The sequence below is a fragment of the Carlito syrichta genome, unplaced genomic scaffold, assembly GCF_000164805.1.
Source record: "Carlito syrichta isolate Samal-C Ts95f unplaced genomic scaffold, Tarsius_syrichta-2.0.1 Scaffold58783, whole genome shotgun sequence".
Taxonomy (NCBI): domain Eukaryota; kingdom Metazoa; phylum Chordata; class Mammalia; order Primates; family Tarsiidae; genus Carlito; species Carlito syrichta.
Window position 1 is genome coordinate 369,486 of NW_007002879.1, and position 16,162 is coordinate 385,647.

General features: G+C 39.0%; 1 protein-coding gene across 1 annotated transcript in view; it reads left to right on the plus strand.

The window, feature by feature from the left end:
* LOC103251561 (dystrophin-like) overlaps positions 1-16,162 on the plus strand; it is a gene marked incomplete at both ends in the record, with an annotated part of 504,158 nt that overhangs the window by 307,677 nt on the left and 180,319 nt on the right. The window contains one exon of the mRNA XM_008050158.1: positions 5,749-5,903. Coding sequence (XP_008048349.1) covers positions 5,749-5,903 — 155 coding nt within the window. The remainder of the gene's footprint in view (positions 1-5,748; positions 5,904-16,162) is intronic.

The window sequence follows — 16,162 nt, forward strand, 5'->3', positions numbered from 1 at the left end:
GCAATGGCCCCCGGTTGCTTGTGGTTGAGTATTTTTAACCATTCCCCTTGATAGGGGGAGGTCATTAAGGTGATTGAGTGGTGGTCTGCTTCCACGTTATCACAAAGGGGCAGACAAGCACAGGTACTGATGATGTCAGGTGATGGACAGCAGGCAGATGGGTGGGTTAGTCATGTGATTGCTGCCATGGTGGGGCTTATTTGTGTCACATAGTTCACAGAGGCCTGATTAGGTCAACCCGAGGAGGCAGGGAGGGGTTCCTGTAAGAGATTTGTTAGACATTAGCAATTCACAAATTCCTTGACCAAAGATGGGGTGGTCATTTGGGGTATCCTGATCTTGTATCTAAAGGAGATTTTGCACGTGAATGCTGTGACTGCTGTAACTTACTTATCAACCACCTGTGGAATGTCTTGGAGAACCTGTGGCACAGAGACCCATTAATGTTCACCCACATTATCATAGCCCCTAGAGAAGGGCGTGACAAGGATTCTAATTCTCCTGCACCTTCCCAAATGACATTCCTTAGACCTAATGGAGGGTGTACCTCCCCTTATCTCCTAGGTATTCCTAATAGGTAGCTTTGGGGGATCCTTGGCTTCCTTGTAGATAGTGCCCAATGTACTGGAAGATTGAATCCCCACCTGCTCCCCTTCTGAGTGGTTATAACTTTTGTAATTACAAGTTTCATGACTTTAACAATCCTTGCCCAATGCATAATGTCTTAGACCTTGTAAATTCCCTTTACTCTAGGCAAGCTTGATTGCCACTATGAGATACCTCAGATACCTGGAAGTCTGTTTCTGAAAAGACAAAATCAGTAAAGTTAATTATACCAAAGTGTGCATTTCTCCAAAAGCACAGCTTCTATTTTCTCATCATTGTGTCAGAGGTTAAGAACAAGATGAAAAATGACTTCCCACTCTTGGTCTGTCCTTTCATTCCCCACTCCTGCTCTTGGAAATATTCTTATGATCCTGGGAAATGGGGCGAAGATCCTTCTTCTGTATCTACTTTCTGCTGAGATGGGGCCATAGCAATGTCCCTACCTATCTATTTCCAAGGGCACAAACAGGAAATGGCAGAACCTTAACAAATATCATTTGCTTAATAATTTTTGCCTGTGCTCTCGCTCGATGTTTCATTAGATCCAAATAAACAATAATGAAAAAAGTTACTGTTCGAAAGCAATTCTGAAAAAGTGAAAGTAGTCCTGTACATCATATGTATGGTTAGCCAAAGCTTCTAATTCATTAACGTAAGTTGAAATATTCTCTTGCAGGTTATCTATAGTTATACCTTAACAAGGAAATACAGCCACTTTGACAAAGTCTGAAGAAAGAAAAATTGAAAACATTAGAAATGTAGTTAGGTTGAAGCTTAAATTGAAAATTCAAAACAGGTAAACATTGGCAAGAGAAAACGGTTTCCTTTTTTTTTTTTATAATAGATCTGATATACTTTTACAACAATTGATATGATAGAGGGTGAAGCCCAGGTTATTTTGCCATTCATTCTATGTTGGATAGTAATTTTTGTACCTGGTCTGCAGGGAATTCAGGAGGAGGGTGTGGGGCAGGTGTGGTTCCTGGAGCTTGCTTCTCATCTCACCCTAGAGAGACTGAATTGAGAACTTTTAAGAGTTTAAGTATTAAAGTTTTTTAAAGCATAATGTTATAACACAAAATCACAGTAGTTACTGTAAAAGTCACTTATTTAGCCAAAATGATAGTCCAAAGATTTTGAAAAGAAAAAAAAAACCTCGCTTTTTTTGTGACAAAGACAGTGGGGGAGAAAGTACCTCACTTTTTTGTAACAAAGACAGTGGGTGAGGGCTAGTTGAATTTTGTCTCTTTCTTCCCCCCTCTGTTTTGTTTAAAGGAGAAAATTCTTTTGGATAAGGCTCTATGATTTCAACATGGATAGCCTGGACCAAAAGGCTGGCACCTGTGTTAAATTGAGAAATTAATTTGGGTTCCAGTGCCCTGTTTACCTGAGGGATTGTTGGGGTGATGGTGAGCCAGTGCCAAGCAGTTTAGTAGATTTGCAGACCTCCATAAGTGGCCACCATTTGTGAGCCAAGTGTTCTCCCCTCTCTTCAGAAGAGAGTGCATGTGCTTCCCAATGGATCTTTGGCCTGAACAGTGGACAGGAAGTTAAGGCCTTTTGGGGGCAACTATGCTTTCAGTGCCCCCATAGACTGTACCCATAAGCAATGGGCACCATCCCCTTAGCCGGCTTGTTCTTACCAGGTGTTTGACGGGCAGTTGGAGTTTTGTCACTAATGGTGACTGCCAATTGCGGTGCCTCTTTAACCCTCTGGTTCTGCTGCCCTCCTTGTTGGTTCCCTGTTGTTTTTCTAGTGTTTTAGCTAGAAAAAAAAACCTCAAAATTTCTTTTCAATAGGTTACACATAGGACATTTTGATTATTTGTCTGTAACGGTTTGATATAAAACCCTTTGAAGTGAATAGACCACATGGATGTAAAATGATCTGTGCCTACTTATTTGTAATTATGAACAGGCAAAGTTGTTAAAAAAAAAACCCTTATGAATTAAGATGTGGACAATTAGGTGAGAGTGATCAGTTTCCATCCTTATTGTGCTCACACAGAGTTCCCAGTATTTTACCTGTCTGGCAGAGGTACTAGGCTTAGTAAAAGTGACTTAACCAGGTAGGAATGGTAAGTTTTTAAACCTTATCATATCACACAGGGTGTTTAGCATTTAAAGTTTTACCTTTCTCAGAAGAGGGTGTTAGTCGGGCACAACAGGTAATTTAACCTTTTGTTTATAAAATACAACTTTAGCTAGTGAGCCAGATATAACAAATTGGTGTTATTTAGCACTAATGTTAACACATGGTAAAGTTGGAAGTAATATTTTACTAGAACACTTGCAAGTTTGGTTGGAAAAACATTAAAATTACAATTGACCTTTTTGTAGTTAGTTAACAGGATTTACATAATCCCTTTACTTTTGTCTGGGATGGTTGATATAGTCCCAGTTTAGATATAACTTGAAAGAGATTTATCATAAGAAAACACCAAATAAGAACTTTGATATCCTTTTGTTTCAGCCACCCCCCTGAGTAGAGGCCTATTAAGCTATGTGGAAACCTGAATGGGCTTCCCAAGAACATGTAGTGGGGGAGTGGTGACTTGCTGCAGCTAGTAGGGCTGCCACCAGGGAGTTATCAAGCATTGGGGGAAAGAAGGGCGAGAAGGCTGGAGGCTGGGGTTAGGTGCCACGGCCTTTGGCACCGGCCCCTCCTCCAAAGACAAAGGAGAAAGACTGGAGGCCAGAGTTAGGCACCCGGGCGGATACGCCAGCCACTCCTCCACAGGTAAAGGTGGAGGACGAGAAGAGAATGGAGAATGGCATAGCAAAAGCAGATTATAAGAGACAGGAGGAGTGAAACCAGCTGGGTTAGACTTTGAGTTGATAGTTTGAAGGCAGGAATTGGAGTTGTAATACTGGTGAGCCTATGGGCAATGGGGTCTGGGGAGACAACACAGAAATGCTGCAAGAAGAACAAACATCTGGGTGGGAACTAACTCATAAAAGGCCTGAATATCTTATATTGTGGAATTTCCCCGTTCTTGTTCACCAGATGAAAAAGTCAGCTGGGGCAAGGTGAGCCAGACCCGGTGCCAGGGCTGCAAAGCAGTATTGTAGTAAAAGGACAGTTGGGATGGGCTCTTGGTATCATGGATGTTTCTGGGCTTTATGAAAGACCCATAAAGTCATCCAAACAGACGGCCAAGAGCGCGCAAAAGGAAACGGGTACTATTGGCATGGGCTCTTGGTATCATGGATGTTTTCTGGGCCTTGTCCCGTTCAGATCCCCTGCCGGGCATCCCCAACAGGTTCAAAGGAATCAGCGCAGAGGATGAGAGTCAGCAGGGAGAGAGCGTCCTCCCATCCCTGTGCTCACTGGAGCTTGCCGGATGCATGCTCCACCATGTCTTGGAAGGCCTGGTACCAGGACTTTGAGCAACTAGGTCCCCGACCCTTGCTAGGAGTCTTCCAAGACGGAACCGGAAACCCGAGAGACCCAGAAAGTCATCCGAACAAAGGGCAGTCCAAGAACACCATTCAAATATGTGTATGTGGATGAAAAAAAGGGGGATGACTTACCAAAGGTGCAGAAAGGCATACCATGCAGCTGTTGGAGTTTCAAGGTCCTTCGTGGGGTTACTTCGCCAGCCAGAGAGGAAAGGAGTAAAGAAAACCAAGCACTTCATCTCCCACCCGTACGGATGCTTGCGGTCCGAACTTTCCTTCGGGGACCTTCTTGCCTCCCTGGGGAGTAGCCCTAGGCAGAGACCATCAGTTGTCCTCCGAGATCCAGCTCAGTCCACGGGGAAACTTACAGATCTTGGCTAGAAGGAAGCAAAGAGTTAGCCTTAGTCCCTCACCCAGTCGGGCCACAGCGATCTGATGTCTTTCCTTGGAGCCTTTCAGCATGCTGAAGTGTAGCCTCAGCCAGAGCCTTCAATTGCCACCAAGTTTCAACACAGTTCACAGAGGGTCACCAGTTAGGAAATATGAAAGAGAGAGAGAGAGAGATCTCAGTGGAACCTCCAAAAACGTTAGGGTACGGACGAACCGGGTGAGAGAGGAGAGATGCAGGGAGGCGCACAGCACTGCCGGGGCTGGCAAGCCAGAAGTGCGCGCCGGCAACCCCGAGAGAATTGCGACACACAAAAGGTTAAGGAAGAAAAGTTTATTTAAAAGTAAATTAAAGAGAGAAAGAGAAGGAAGAGAGAAGATTCACCTCCCCAAGGTGGGGGAGGGGGACCAAAGCCAGGAAGCATGGCGACAGCCATGCCTCAAAGAGCACATGGCCACATCAGACTCTAGCAAGGCAATGGACCAGTTTTTTCTTTTTTTATAATTGTTTTTCTTTTCTCTTGTTTGAATTGCCTGCTCCTAGTCTTATGTTCATTTGTTAATGACTTAACTCACAATGTGATATTTGATACAGTTATCTTACAAAACTTAATATTATCCTAATGCTGAGAAGCTCTTCCATGAACTTGCAGAATGTTTAATAAAAATTTCAGTTTGATATGTTCCTAAATAAAACCTTTTGTTGGTCAACTTCTTTCTTTGAAATATTTTTCAAGTAATGAAAGGGCTAGTTTGATAACAATTCACTACCAAAGACAAAGGAGAAAACATTGGTGATTTGGTTTAGCAAGATTCTTATATTTTGACATTTATTCTAATTTTAACGTAGAATATATTCAAAATATTTTAATCCTTCAAAAAAGTTAATGACTACAATAACAGCACTGTTCTTTTGTTCAATATTTTCTGTATGCAGGTTTAGTTGAATGCCAGTAGATGGCACTAATTACATAAACAATTCAACAAGTTAATAAAGAGTGAAAGAAATGCATGAGATTTTTTTAATCTTCAAATTTTGTTATATGTCACGTACTAAAAATTATTTGTATAGTTTGCTCTGTCTTGTGATAAAAACAATTAATTACTACTAAACTGAAATACCTGATAACTGGTTACTGCTCAAGGTACTGCATTTGAAAAATTTTGTCATTAAAAGTAGGTTAGCTTATCCTGTCACGATTGACTAAATCACATGGCAGGTTAAAAGAAATCATATAGACGTCTTGTGACCTGAGAATTCTGAAACTATTTTTGAAAGTATTTTAAGAAACTTTCAGCTAGAGATTTCAGAATAAAACTGACACTCATTCTCTTTCTTAAACAAATCTATAGCAGTTGGCCAAAGACCTCCGCCAGTGGCAGATAAATGTAGATGTGGCAAATGACTTGGCCCTGAAACTTCTCCGGGATTATTCTACAGATGATACAAGAAAAGTACACATGATAACAGAGAACATCAATGCCTCTTGGGGAAGCATTCACAAAAGGTATGAATTACATTATTTTTAAAACTACTGTTGGCTGTAATGATGGAGTGGTGACACTTGATGGATAATGAAGATTTATTTTTCCAATCCTGTTAAACTGGGGCTTGGGGAGATCAAAGATGACAAATACCAACTAAATTCACAGGCTTGGCTCAGTCTTCTACTTTAAAGATGAGAAACCTGAGGTCTGGTGAAATTAAATGATTTGTCCACAGACACAAAGTTAGTTACTAACCAAGAGATTAGACAAAAAAAAAAAAAAGTACTGATTTGTAGCTGGAATTTATCAGTCTACTTTGAGAACTCTATCCAAGAAATATCTTTCAATCTTATCAGATTACATGTTGCCCCACCTTTAATCTGATAAAGTCACTTTGGGCTTCATGATGGAGTTATAGTTGTCCATGGTGCCATCATTGTATCTCACACTCCATGCACCCAATGAGAAAATTTGTGTGGGGTAATATGACACATAACTTTATTTCCCATAATATAGCTTTGGAAATTAACAACTCTTAGAGACAATATCTCCTCAAACTAAGTCTTATTTCCTTATTATCCACTCTTTTAACCCCTTGTTTTTTTCATTAGCATTTATTCCAATTATAAATAAAAAATACAAATTATGTAACTAGTTTTTTAATGTTTGTCCTCAAATTAGTCTAACTCCACAAGGACAAAGACTTTGTTTTTCTTATTTGATGAACCAAGTGGTATAATAGGGAGCGAATAGATATTTGTTGAATGATGACTTCCTTTGCATAATGTACAGTTACCTTGTGCATGTTGTGGTAAGTTAAGAATTGTTGGGTACTTATTTTGAATTGTATCAGAAAACAGAAACAAAAATACTACCTGTGCAATGATGAGAAAGACAACAGTGAAAAATAAGTGATTTCCAAAAAGCAACATGAATGACTGAAAAAATAAGTTAGGTGATTTTTATTAAGAAGCAAGGGCCACCATTGAGGGGGAAAAGACAAATTTTGAACAAAGAGCAGTAAGTCTTAGGAGGAATGAGCTACTGATATATGGAAATTGAGAAACCAAGTAAATTTTGAAATTGAGCTAGAGATTAAAGCGTAAAAACTCCTGTGAAGCTTGATTTAAGCCAGTGTCCCTGGGGAAGAGAGCAACTCTAGTCCCAAACTCCAGACACCAGATGTTCAATTGACCATGGAAGAGTCAACCTAAAATTGGTGAGTTACCATTTAGGACCCTATTTAAAAGACTCTGATGGAGAAAGAGCAAACTTGAATAAGGGACCGATGTTTAAAAAAGTTCTCACGGTTACTATTACCTCCTCTCAGTAGCAAGGTTTATAATTTTTTCTCCAAACACAGATATTGTATCTATTCAATTAAATAAGGACAGATTAGGCTTGGGAAGAATTAATCACTTGATATCAGAGAGTCAATCATTAGATCTCAGTGGGAAATACCCAAAGAGTGACCTCTTTGTAAAACCAAATTAAGATCAGAGCTTAATTTGATAAGTTTAGGGAATGTAAACTAAAAAGAAGCTAAGTAGAAAGCTTGTTCATGGTAAAAACAAGCGCTTCAGGGCACTGGTCTATTCTATGCACACTAATCTTTCTGACAGACCCCTCTCTTCACATTTGTATACTCCTTGATGCCTCAAGCAAATCAGTTTTTTTTTAAATATAATTACTTCATTAAGGTATTTGAATTCTTCAGGGAAAAGGCTTCCAGTATATATATTTTGGCTTGATCCCAAAAGAAAGCTATCAGGAAAGTAAGGTATATAGTTATTTCCCCAATGGGTAAAGTAATTTAGAATTTGAGAAAGTAACTCACATTTTTTTAGCCCATACAGAATCTGCAATTCACCAAGCTACTTTTGACTCATGTTTGTAAAGTTCTTCCCTATTCTTTTATTGCTTTACACATTCTCTTTGCAAAAATTCATGTGTAGTTTCCGTCAGCTGATGACTACCCATCTATATTTTCAGCTCAGAATGATATTTTACATTTTAAACATGTATATCCTACTATTTTCTTTTCATTTTAATGTCCCACAAGAACTTCACAGTGAATAGGCCCAAAACTGAACTCCTCTTTGCCCTCTTCAGCTTCTTCTCCAAATGCAACCTCATTCGATAGTCCCTGTCTTAGTCCAGTTTGTGCTCATATAACAAAATACCACAGACTGGGTAATTTATAATGAACAGAAATTTATTGAATCACAGTTCTGGAGGCTGGAGTGTCCACGATCAAGGGAATGGCATCTGGTGAGGGCCTCCTTGTTGTGCCATCATCTCATACTGGAAGGCAGAAGAGCAAGAGAGGGCAAGAGAGGAAAAAATGGGACTAAAATTGACCTTTTATATGGAACTCACTCCCACAATAATGAGCCCAGTCCCACAATAACGACATTAATCCATTTATGAGGCAGAAACTTTATGTACTAATCCCCTCTTAAAAGTCTTATTTCTTACTACTGTCACAATAGCAATTAAATTTCAACCTGAGTTTAGGAGGATACAAACATTTAAACTATAGCATTTTCCCCCTTGTCTTCCCCAAAACTCATGTCCTTCTTACACACAAAATACATTTACTCCATTCCAATAGCCCTCAAATCCTAATTCATTCTAGCATAAACTCAAATGTCCAAAGACTCATATAACTTAGATATGGTTGAGACTCAAGGTACAATTTACCCTGAGGCAAATTCCCATCCATCCGAAACCCATCAAATCCAAACAAGTTATGGACTTTCAAAATACAACAGTGAGACAGGCATAGGACAGACAGTCCAATTCCAAAAGGGGGAAATAGGCGAGAAGAAAGGGGTAACCCATCACAAGTAAGTCCAAAATCCAACAAGACAAAAAAGATTACATCTTTTTTTTTAAGTTTAGAAAATATAGTTTATTTGGAAAGTAAATTAGAGAGAGAGAGAGAAAGGAGATTCACCTCCCCAAGGCAGGGAGAGGGCCAAAGCCAGGAAACATGGCCTGGCGTAGCTCAAAGAGCACATGATCACACCATAGCTTAGTAAGGCAATGGCCACAATGGCCTGGCAATGACCAACATTAAATCTTAAAGATCTCAAACAGTCATTGGCTCTATGCCCTGCCTACTGGACAGACTGAATGGGGGTTGGGCCCCCAGGGCCTCAGGCAGCCCCACCCCCATGACTTTGCTGGTCTCAGTTTGCACAGATTGAAATATCCTGCCTGCAGCTCTCCCAGGCCCAGCTGCATGCTAGTGCCTCTATAGTTCTGAGATCTTTGGGGTAGTTTCTCCCACAGGCTTCCATTAGGCCTTGTGGGGACTTTCTGCAGCAGCTCTGACTCCACAGTTCTGGACATTGCCCTGGTGAGAGCTCTCTGTTTTCACTGACTCTCTGACAAGTCTCTGCCTGGGTCTCGAGGCTATCCATGACATCCTTTGAAATCCATATAAAGGCTACCATGGCTCCACAGCTTTTGCACTCTGCATGCCTATATAATTAGCACAGTGTCACTGAAATGTGAGGTGATGAGACAAAACTCAAAACAGGTCTGGGCAGTGAGTACTTTCTTTTCTTTTCTTTTTTTCTTTGTTTTTCCTTTCTTTTGAGCTGGGATCTTACTCTTGTTGCCCAGGATGGAGTGCAGTGGCATGATCACACATACCTGCAGTCTTGACATCCTGGGCTCAGGTTATCCTTCCACCTCAGCCTCCCAAGTAGTTGGGACTTCAAGCATGCACCACAACATCCTGCTCATTTTTTAATTTTTTTTTTTTTTGTAAAGAACAGATCTCACTGTGTTGCCTAGGCTGGTCTCCATCTCCTGGGCTCAAGCAACCTTCCTGACTCTGCTTTCCTAAATGCTGGAATTACAGGTGTGAGCCATTACTCTGGCTAGTGAACCCTTTCTGCCCTAAGGTCCAAACATTCCAAGCTTGTTATAGGAGGGACAGCCTTGAAGATCTCTAAAATGCCTTTGGGGTTATTCTCCCATAGTCTTGATTAATAGTACCTGACTTCCTTTTATTCTTGGTATTCTCTCTCAGACGCACTTTTTTATTCATTACATGAACAGACTGAGAATGTTTCCAATTTTTACATTTGGCTTCCCTTTTAATTATAAATTTTATTATTAAATCATTTCTCTCTTTTCTCATTTTACTGTATGTAGTTAAAAGAAACCATGCCATTTTTTCAATATTTTGCTTAGAAACTTCTACCAGCACGTATTCTAGTTCATCATTCTTAAATGCTGAGTTTCATAAAGACTTAGGGCATAGACACAATCCAGTCAAGTTCTTTGCCACTTTGAAACAAGGATAGACTTTGCTCCAGTTTCTAATACCTTGTTCCTCATTTTAGTCTGAGACCTCATCAGAATTGCCTTTAACATTTATATTTCTACCAACATTCTGATCACAACCACTTAAGTAATCACTAAGAAATTTCAGACTTCCTGTATCTCTCCCCTTCTTCTGAGCCCTCACTAGAATCACTCTTTATGTTCCATTAGTGGCAATTTAGGCTTTGTCTTGCCTGTTCCTCCAAATTCTCTTGCTTCTACCCATTACCCAATTTCAAAGCCATGTCCACAATTTCAAGCATTTGATATAGCAACAGTCTCACTTCTCAGTATAATTTTCTGTCTCAGTCTGTTTTGTGCTGCTATAGCAGAGTACTGACTGGGTAACTTATAATAAGCAGAAATGTATTGCCTCACAGTTCTTGGGAGTTGGGAAGTCTAAGATCAAGGGACCAGCATCTGGTGAGGTCCTTCTTATTTTGCTATACTATGGCAGTAAGGAGAAGGGCAGAAGAGGGTAAGAAAAAAGAGAAAAGGGGGCTGAACTCATTCTTTTATAAGGAACCAACCCTTGCAATGAAGAACTCATTCCTGTGATAATATTAATTCATTCACAAGGGCAAAGGCCTCAAGGCCTAATCACCTCTTAAAGGTTCCACCTCTTACTGCTGTTACAATGGAAATTTAATTTCAGCCTGAGTGTGGGATGGGACAAACATTCAAACTATAGTAGTTCCTATCTAGTAAACATTACCACAACGCATTCAGTTGTTCAATCCAAAAGCCTGAGTCTCATGTTTGACTTTTTTTCCTACAAACCCCACAGCAAAGCTATTGCAAAGTTAATTACTGCCTAAATAGTTTTCAAATCCAGTCACTTCTCTTCATTCCTACTCTTCAACTGAATGACCTCATCATCACCTAAGTGGTTTCTCTTTTCCTAATCTTTCTTTTTCTCACCCAGTCTCTGCATAGAATCTAGGCTAATCTTACCCAATACAATATATTCATGTAGCTCACCCTCCTTCACTTTGAAAGCCATTAGTAGCTTATCCATTGCTCTTTGAAGACAATTCAAACTCCTTTAAATTGCTTCAAGGTCTTACATAATTTAGCCTTACCTTACAACTACAGCTTAAATTCCTGCTCTCCCTAGCTCCTCCCCCTCTCACACAGAGTCAAGTAATATTGAACCATTTTCATCTTCTTATAAATATGTTCTGTCTTCTCAATCGCCTCTGACCTGGTATATATTATCCCCTCTTCTTTTCTTCCCTCCCCCCCCCTTTTTTTTTTGAGTTCAGTCTCACTCTGTTGCCCAGGCTGGAGTACAGAGTAGCACGCTCACAGCCACCCCAGCATCGACCTGCTGGGCTCCAGTGATCCTTCCGCCTCAGCCTTCAAAATAGCTGGAACTACTGGCGTGCACTGCTGCGCCTGGTTAATTTTTTATCTATTGTAGAGACAAGGTCTTGCCAAGTTCCCCGGGCTGGTCTCGAACCCGCGGGCTCAGGCAATCCACTTGCCTCGGCCTCCCAAAGTGCTGAGATTACAGGCTGAGCCACGGAGCCCAGCCATCATTATTCTCTCTTCTTTGTCTGCTTAAAATTTATTAATTATCCCGGTCTCATCGTAAATGCTAATTCCTCCAGGAAGCCTTCCCTGACTACTATTCCCCAAAGCCCAAGCTCTTTTAGCCTCATATTATAGTACTTATCGCATGACACTGTCCCTGTGCATTCGACTCTGTAAAGCTGTGCACATTGGCTGCTTGTTCACCAACATATTATCAAGCATTTAGCATGCCTTGTAGCAACTACCCCCCCAAATATTTTTCAAAATTTAATAGGAAAGTGAACCAACAAAAAATAGCTATAAGTTTTCTGATATATCAGTAATTCACACACACACACATACACACATACACACACACACACACACACACACACACACAAACTATATTTATTAAGACTGTTTATTAGTTTCAAGTAACAGAAAACTTTCAGTAGCTTATCCAATAGAGGCCTATTTGTTTCACAAAATGAGAAGTTCAGTGGTAGGCAAATGCTGACATTTGTTCAGTGGCCTACAGATGTCAGCCCTGAGGTTTCCACATTCTTCTTGGCATATCCCTCAGAACATGTGCATTCCAACAGAGGTGGGGAGGGAGGAGATGGGATAGTGCTTGTATCAGGAAAGCAATGGCTTTCCCCAGAAGCTTTAGGGCCAGAACCGTGCCACGTAATCACCTCTATTGCCTAGAAATTGGGTTTGGGCCAGGCAATAGAGAATGCCTGCCACAAAGAGCACAGAATGAATATACTGACAGACTGGCATGCTGTAGCTGGACTGCATTAAGTTCCCTAGAGAAATAACCCGTCAAATCTTCAAGTGGTAGAGCAGGATTGCAATAACAATGAACCATTCAGGCTTAACGGTCACACTGGTCAGTGTGAGAGATCATGAGGAAGGTTAGATTGTCTACTGACTAATGATACTTTACATTAGAAAACGTTCTTTGTATGCTGTGTGTGTAAGCTCTACAGATTAAACCATACCCTGCTTTGTCTATAACTTCTCTTATTTTATATTCTTATAGATCATATGCTAGTTAGATAAAGAGTAAGGAAACTCTTTATGTGATCTTTCGCATCTTGACCTGTTTGTCCAATATCTTGCATAGCCGAACCCAGAAGTAACATTATCATTATCCTCTAGATTTGTGTGGTCCCATAGGGTGGCCACTAGTCACTGGTAGCAATTTATGTTTAAACAAATTATAGTTAAATAAAATTTAACATTCAGTTTTTCCTTCTCATTAGTCACCTTTCAAGGGCTTAGAAGTCACATGTAACTGGTACTATCAATATTGAATAGCACAGTTGGACATTTCTTCTTTTCTATACATAGTAATTCTATATATTTTGGTATACATATGATATTTTGATAAATGAAATCAGGGTATAATGATTAAATAAGGACAATTGGGATATTCCTCACCTCAAATATGTATTGTTTACTTATGTTAAGAAAATTTGAATTCTTCCCTTCTAGCTATTTTGAAGTGCAAAATAAATTGTTAACTATAGTCACCTTATTGTGCTATCAAACACAAGACCTTATTTCTTCTAACAAACCGTATTTTTGTACCTATTAACCAGCCTCTCTTTGTCACCCCAAAACCTCTACTCTTCCTTCTGGTAACCACCAATCACAGAAGGTTTTATTGACAGTCCTGCTATAGGTCATCTTTGCTTATGCTCACTTAAGCAGTTTAGGGTACCTTTATAATACTCATATGCTATATTACTTCAAAAATGTTATTGCCACATTTTATAAATAAAAAGTGTTTTTTTTATAAAGTGGTTCATAGTATTGCATTTTCTTGTTTCTACCTTATTTTTCTATTTATACATTGTCTAGTGTTGGTGTTAAAAATCTCAAAAACTACAACTACAGCAGGATGGCACTTTCACTTTTGTTGTTAATCCTTATAAACTCATTTTTAAAGGCAAAGTTAATAATACCAATACTTGCATTATAGAAAAAATGTATCTCATGTCTTTGAAAATTCTGTAAATATGACTGTAGAAAGCATTCTGATGACATCATTTATCATAGTTCAGGTTAAACACCATTTTCTACTGACCACTAGTGTATGGCCTGTATGGAGACTATCAATTATATGGAGAAATATATGCAAAATTTGTGTACATGTGGAAGCCTATTTAAATTAGAAACAAAATCTTCAATTCAGTTTTAAGTTGTTGAATGTTAAAAAAGATATAAAAATGAAACTTGGAAGAACTTTATCTTGTCATGCACTGCCTAGTCGTAGTTTCAAGGCATAATAAAAAACAAAAGTAAACTAATGTTAGTTTGTAGTTTAGTGTTTAAGTTTATTAATAAATTAAATGAGTTTCAAATTCTACACTGCTTTTGATAAGATCTTTTTATTTACCATTTTTGCATAGAATAGACAAATATAAATAGCCATTTGTGCTTAAAGGGGGTCAATCTACTATTCATGAAAAAAAGAGATGGCTGCTTCTCAACTAAATATGAGTTTAGAAACTCAAATGAGAACATAGATTGTCATTGTGACCTATGTAGGAAAATATTTTGTTTTCCTGATCATATTCTTTATAGGGTCCATGTTAACATATAAAGCCAGAAATGTGAGCCTCTGCAAGTTCATTTCTTTCTCTTCAATCTCTGTAAATAGATGTGAATTTGTGAATAAGATAATATTAGATGTGATATTACAAATTATTGTGAGAAGCCTCTAAGGATTAGATTTCAAGGACTGCCATCTGGCTGATGACTTTATGATGACACTGTCATGAGATTTCATTTCCTTATTTCTATTACAGGACCACTCTTTAAACAAGAAATGAGCATTAACTCTGAATTGTCTGTGTGTAGCTGTCTGAGGTCTTCCACAACTACCAACCAGCCAGGTGCAAGCTCATCAGATAGAGGGACTGGTCCTAGCATCAGAGGGTTCAGATACCAGAAAATTCCCTGTAGGTTCTATAAAAGATTTAGCATGTACATGCATATACACATATGTGTGTATATAGACACACACGTGTATAATGCATATTCATGTATATACATACAAACATGCTGTTCCTTAAAATAATACCTGCATGTTATAAAAAAAAGTTTCAGATTTTAATAATCAAAATTAATAGCTGGTCATCTGAAAAATTTTTCACCTATGTTCTCCATCTTTGGCAACCTTGAAGGTGCTTGTAAGTCACTCTTTGTTTCTCTATTTCTGCGTTTTCCTCTTCTTCTTCATTTAGAGAAACACCAAAAGTGAAAAACATGAGCCCTATTATGTGTGCAGCAAAGAGCTACTCTAGCTAGGGACTAGATCTCTTTCATGTTCTCCATCATGTCATTTTAGGAATTATTCTGCTTTGTTTCTTTGAGATCTTCAATTTTTTCTTTCTTCTTGCTTCTCCCCTTTAGCCAACCAGTAATTTTTGAAGCAATAGTTGACATTGTTGTTTCCTGTTCTTCAGCTCCTGGTTATACATTGATCCATTCCAATTGTACTTCCCCAGCAATGTTATGAACCCAAGTACTCACTCAGACCATCAATGACTTTGTAAGATCTCATTGTTTGATTTTTATTTATACGCCTACTCTACTCCATTTTAACATCGGTCCTGTTGGTCAACTCTACAGTTGGAACTCTATTTTTCATGGTTTCCAGAACAATATTATCTTGCAACTCTTCTGTTTCTTTAATCATGTAATAAACATGAAATGCTTGGCACAATGTCTGGCACAAAATAAGAATTCAGTTAATGGCATCTGCCATCAACATTGGAAGAAATAATTTACTCGCTCAATAAATATTCTTGAACTAAATGTATGATAAATAGGCTTAGTTCTTGGTACTTGGTATATAGCAGTGAAAAGTCTTACCCTCATGAAGTTTATATTCTGGGAAGAAGATGGTAGGAGAAAGACAATGACAAATAAAAATTTAAATATATGATGTATCAGATAGTGATAAGTGCAATGTGGAAACAAAGTGGGAAACAAGTTGAAAAACAGTCACACACACACACACACACACACACACACACACAGAGGGGGGTGGAGAGAGAGAGAGAGAAGTAGAAGAGAAGTGCTGCCATTTAAATGTGGTGGTCAAGAAATTCTTACTGGAAGGATGACATTTAAGCAAAATCTAAAAGACCTGAGGATGTGAATGATGTGGATAATTGGAATAAAAGCATCTTAGGAAGGTCCTAATAAGGGAAAATGCCCTGAGGCAGGAATATTCTTTCCATGTTGAAGAGACTTTAAGGAGATCAGTGTGGCAGAAATGGTTCGTGCAAGCAAAAATGTAGTAGACAATGAATTCCAAGAGGTAACTGGAATCTGATCATAGGGGGCCTGTTAGGCCCCTCTAAAGACTAGCTTTTATTCTGAATGAGATGGGAGTTATTAGAAG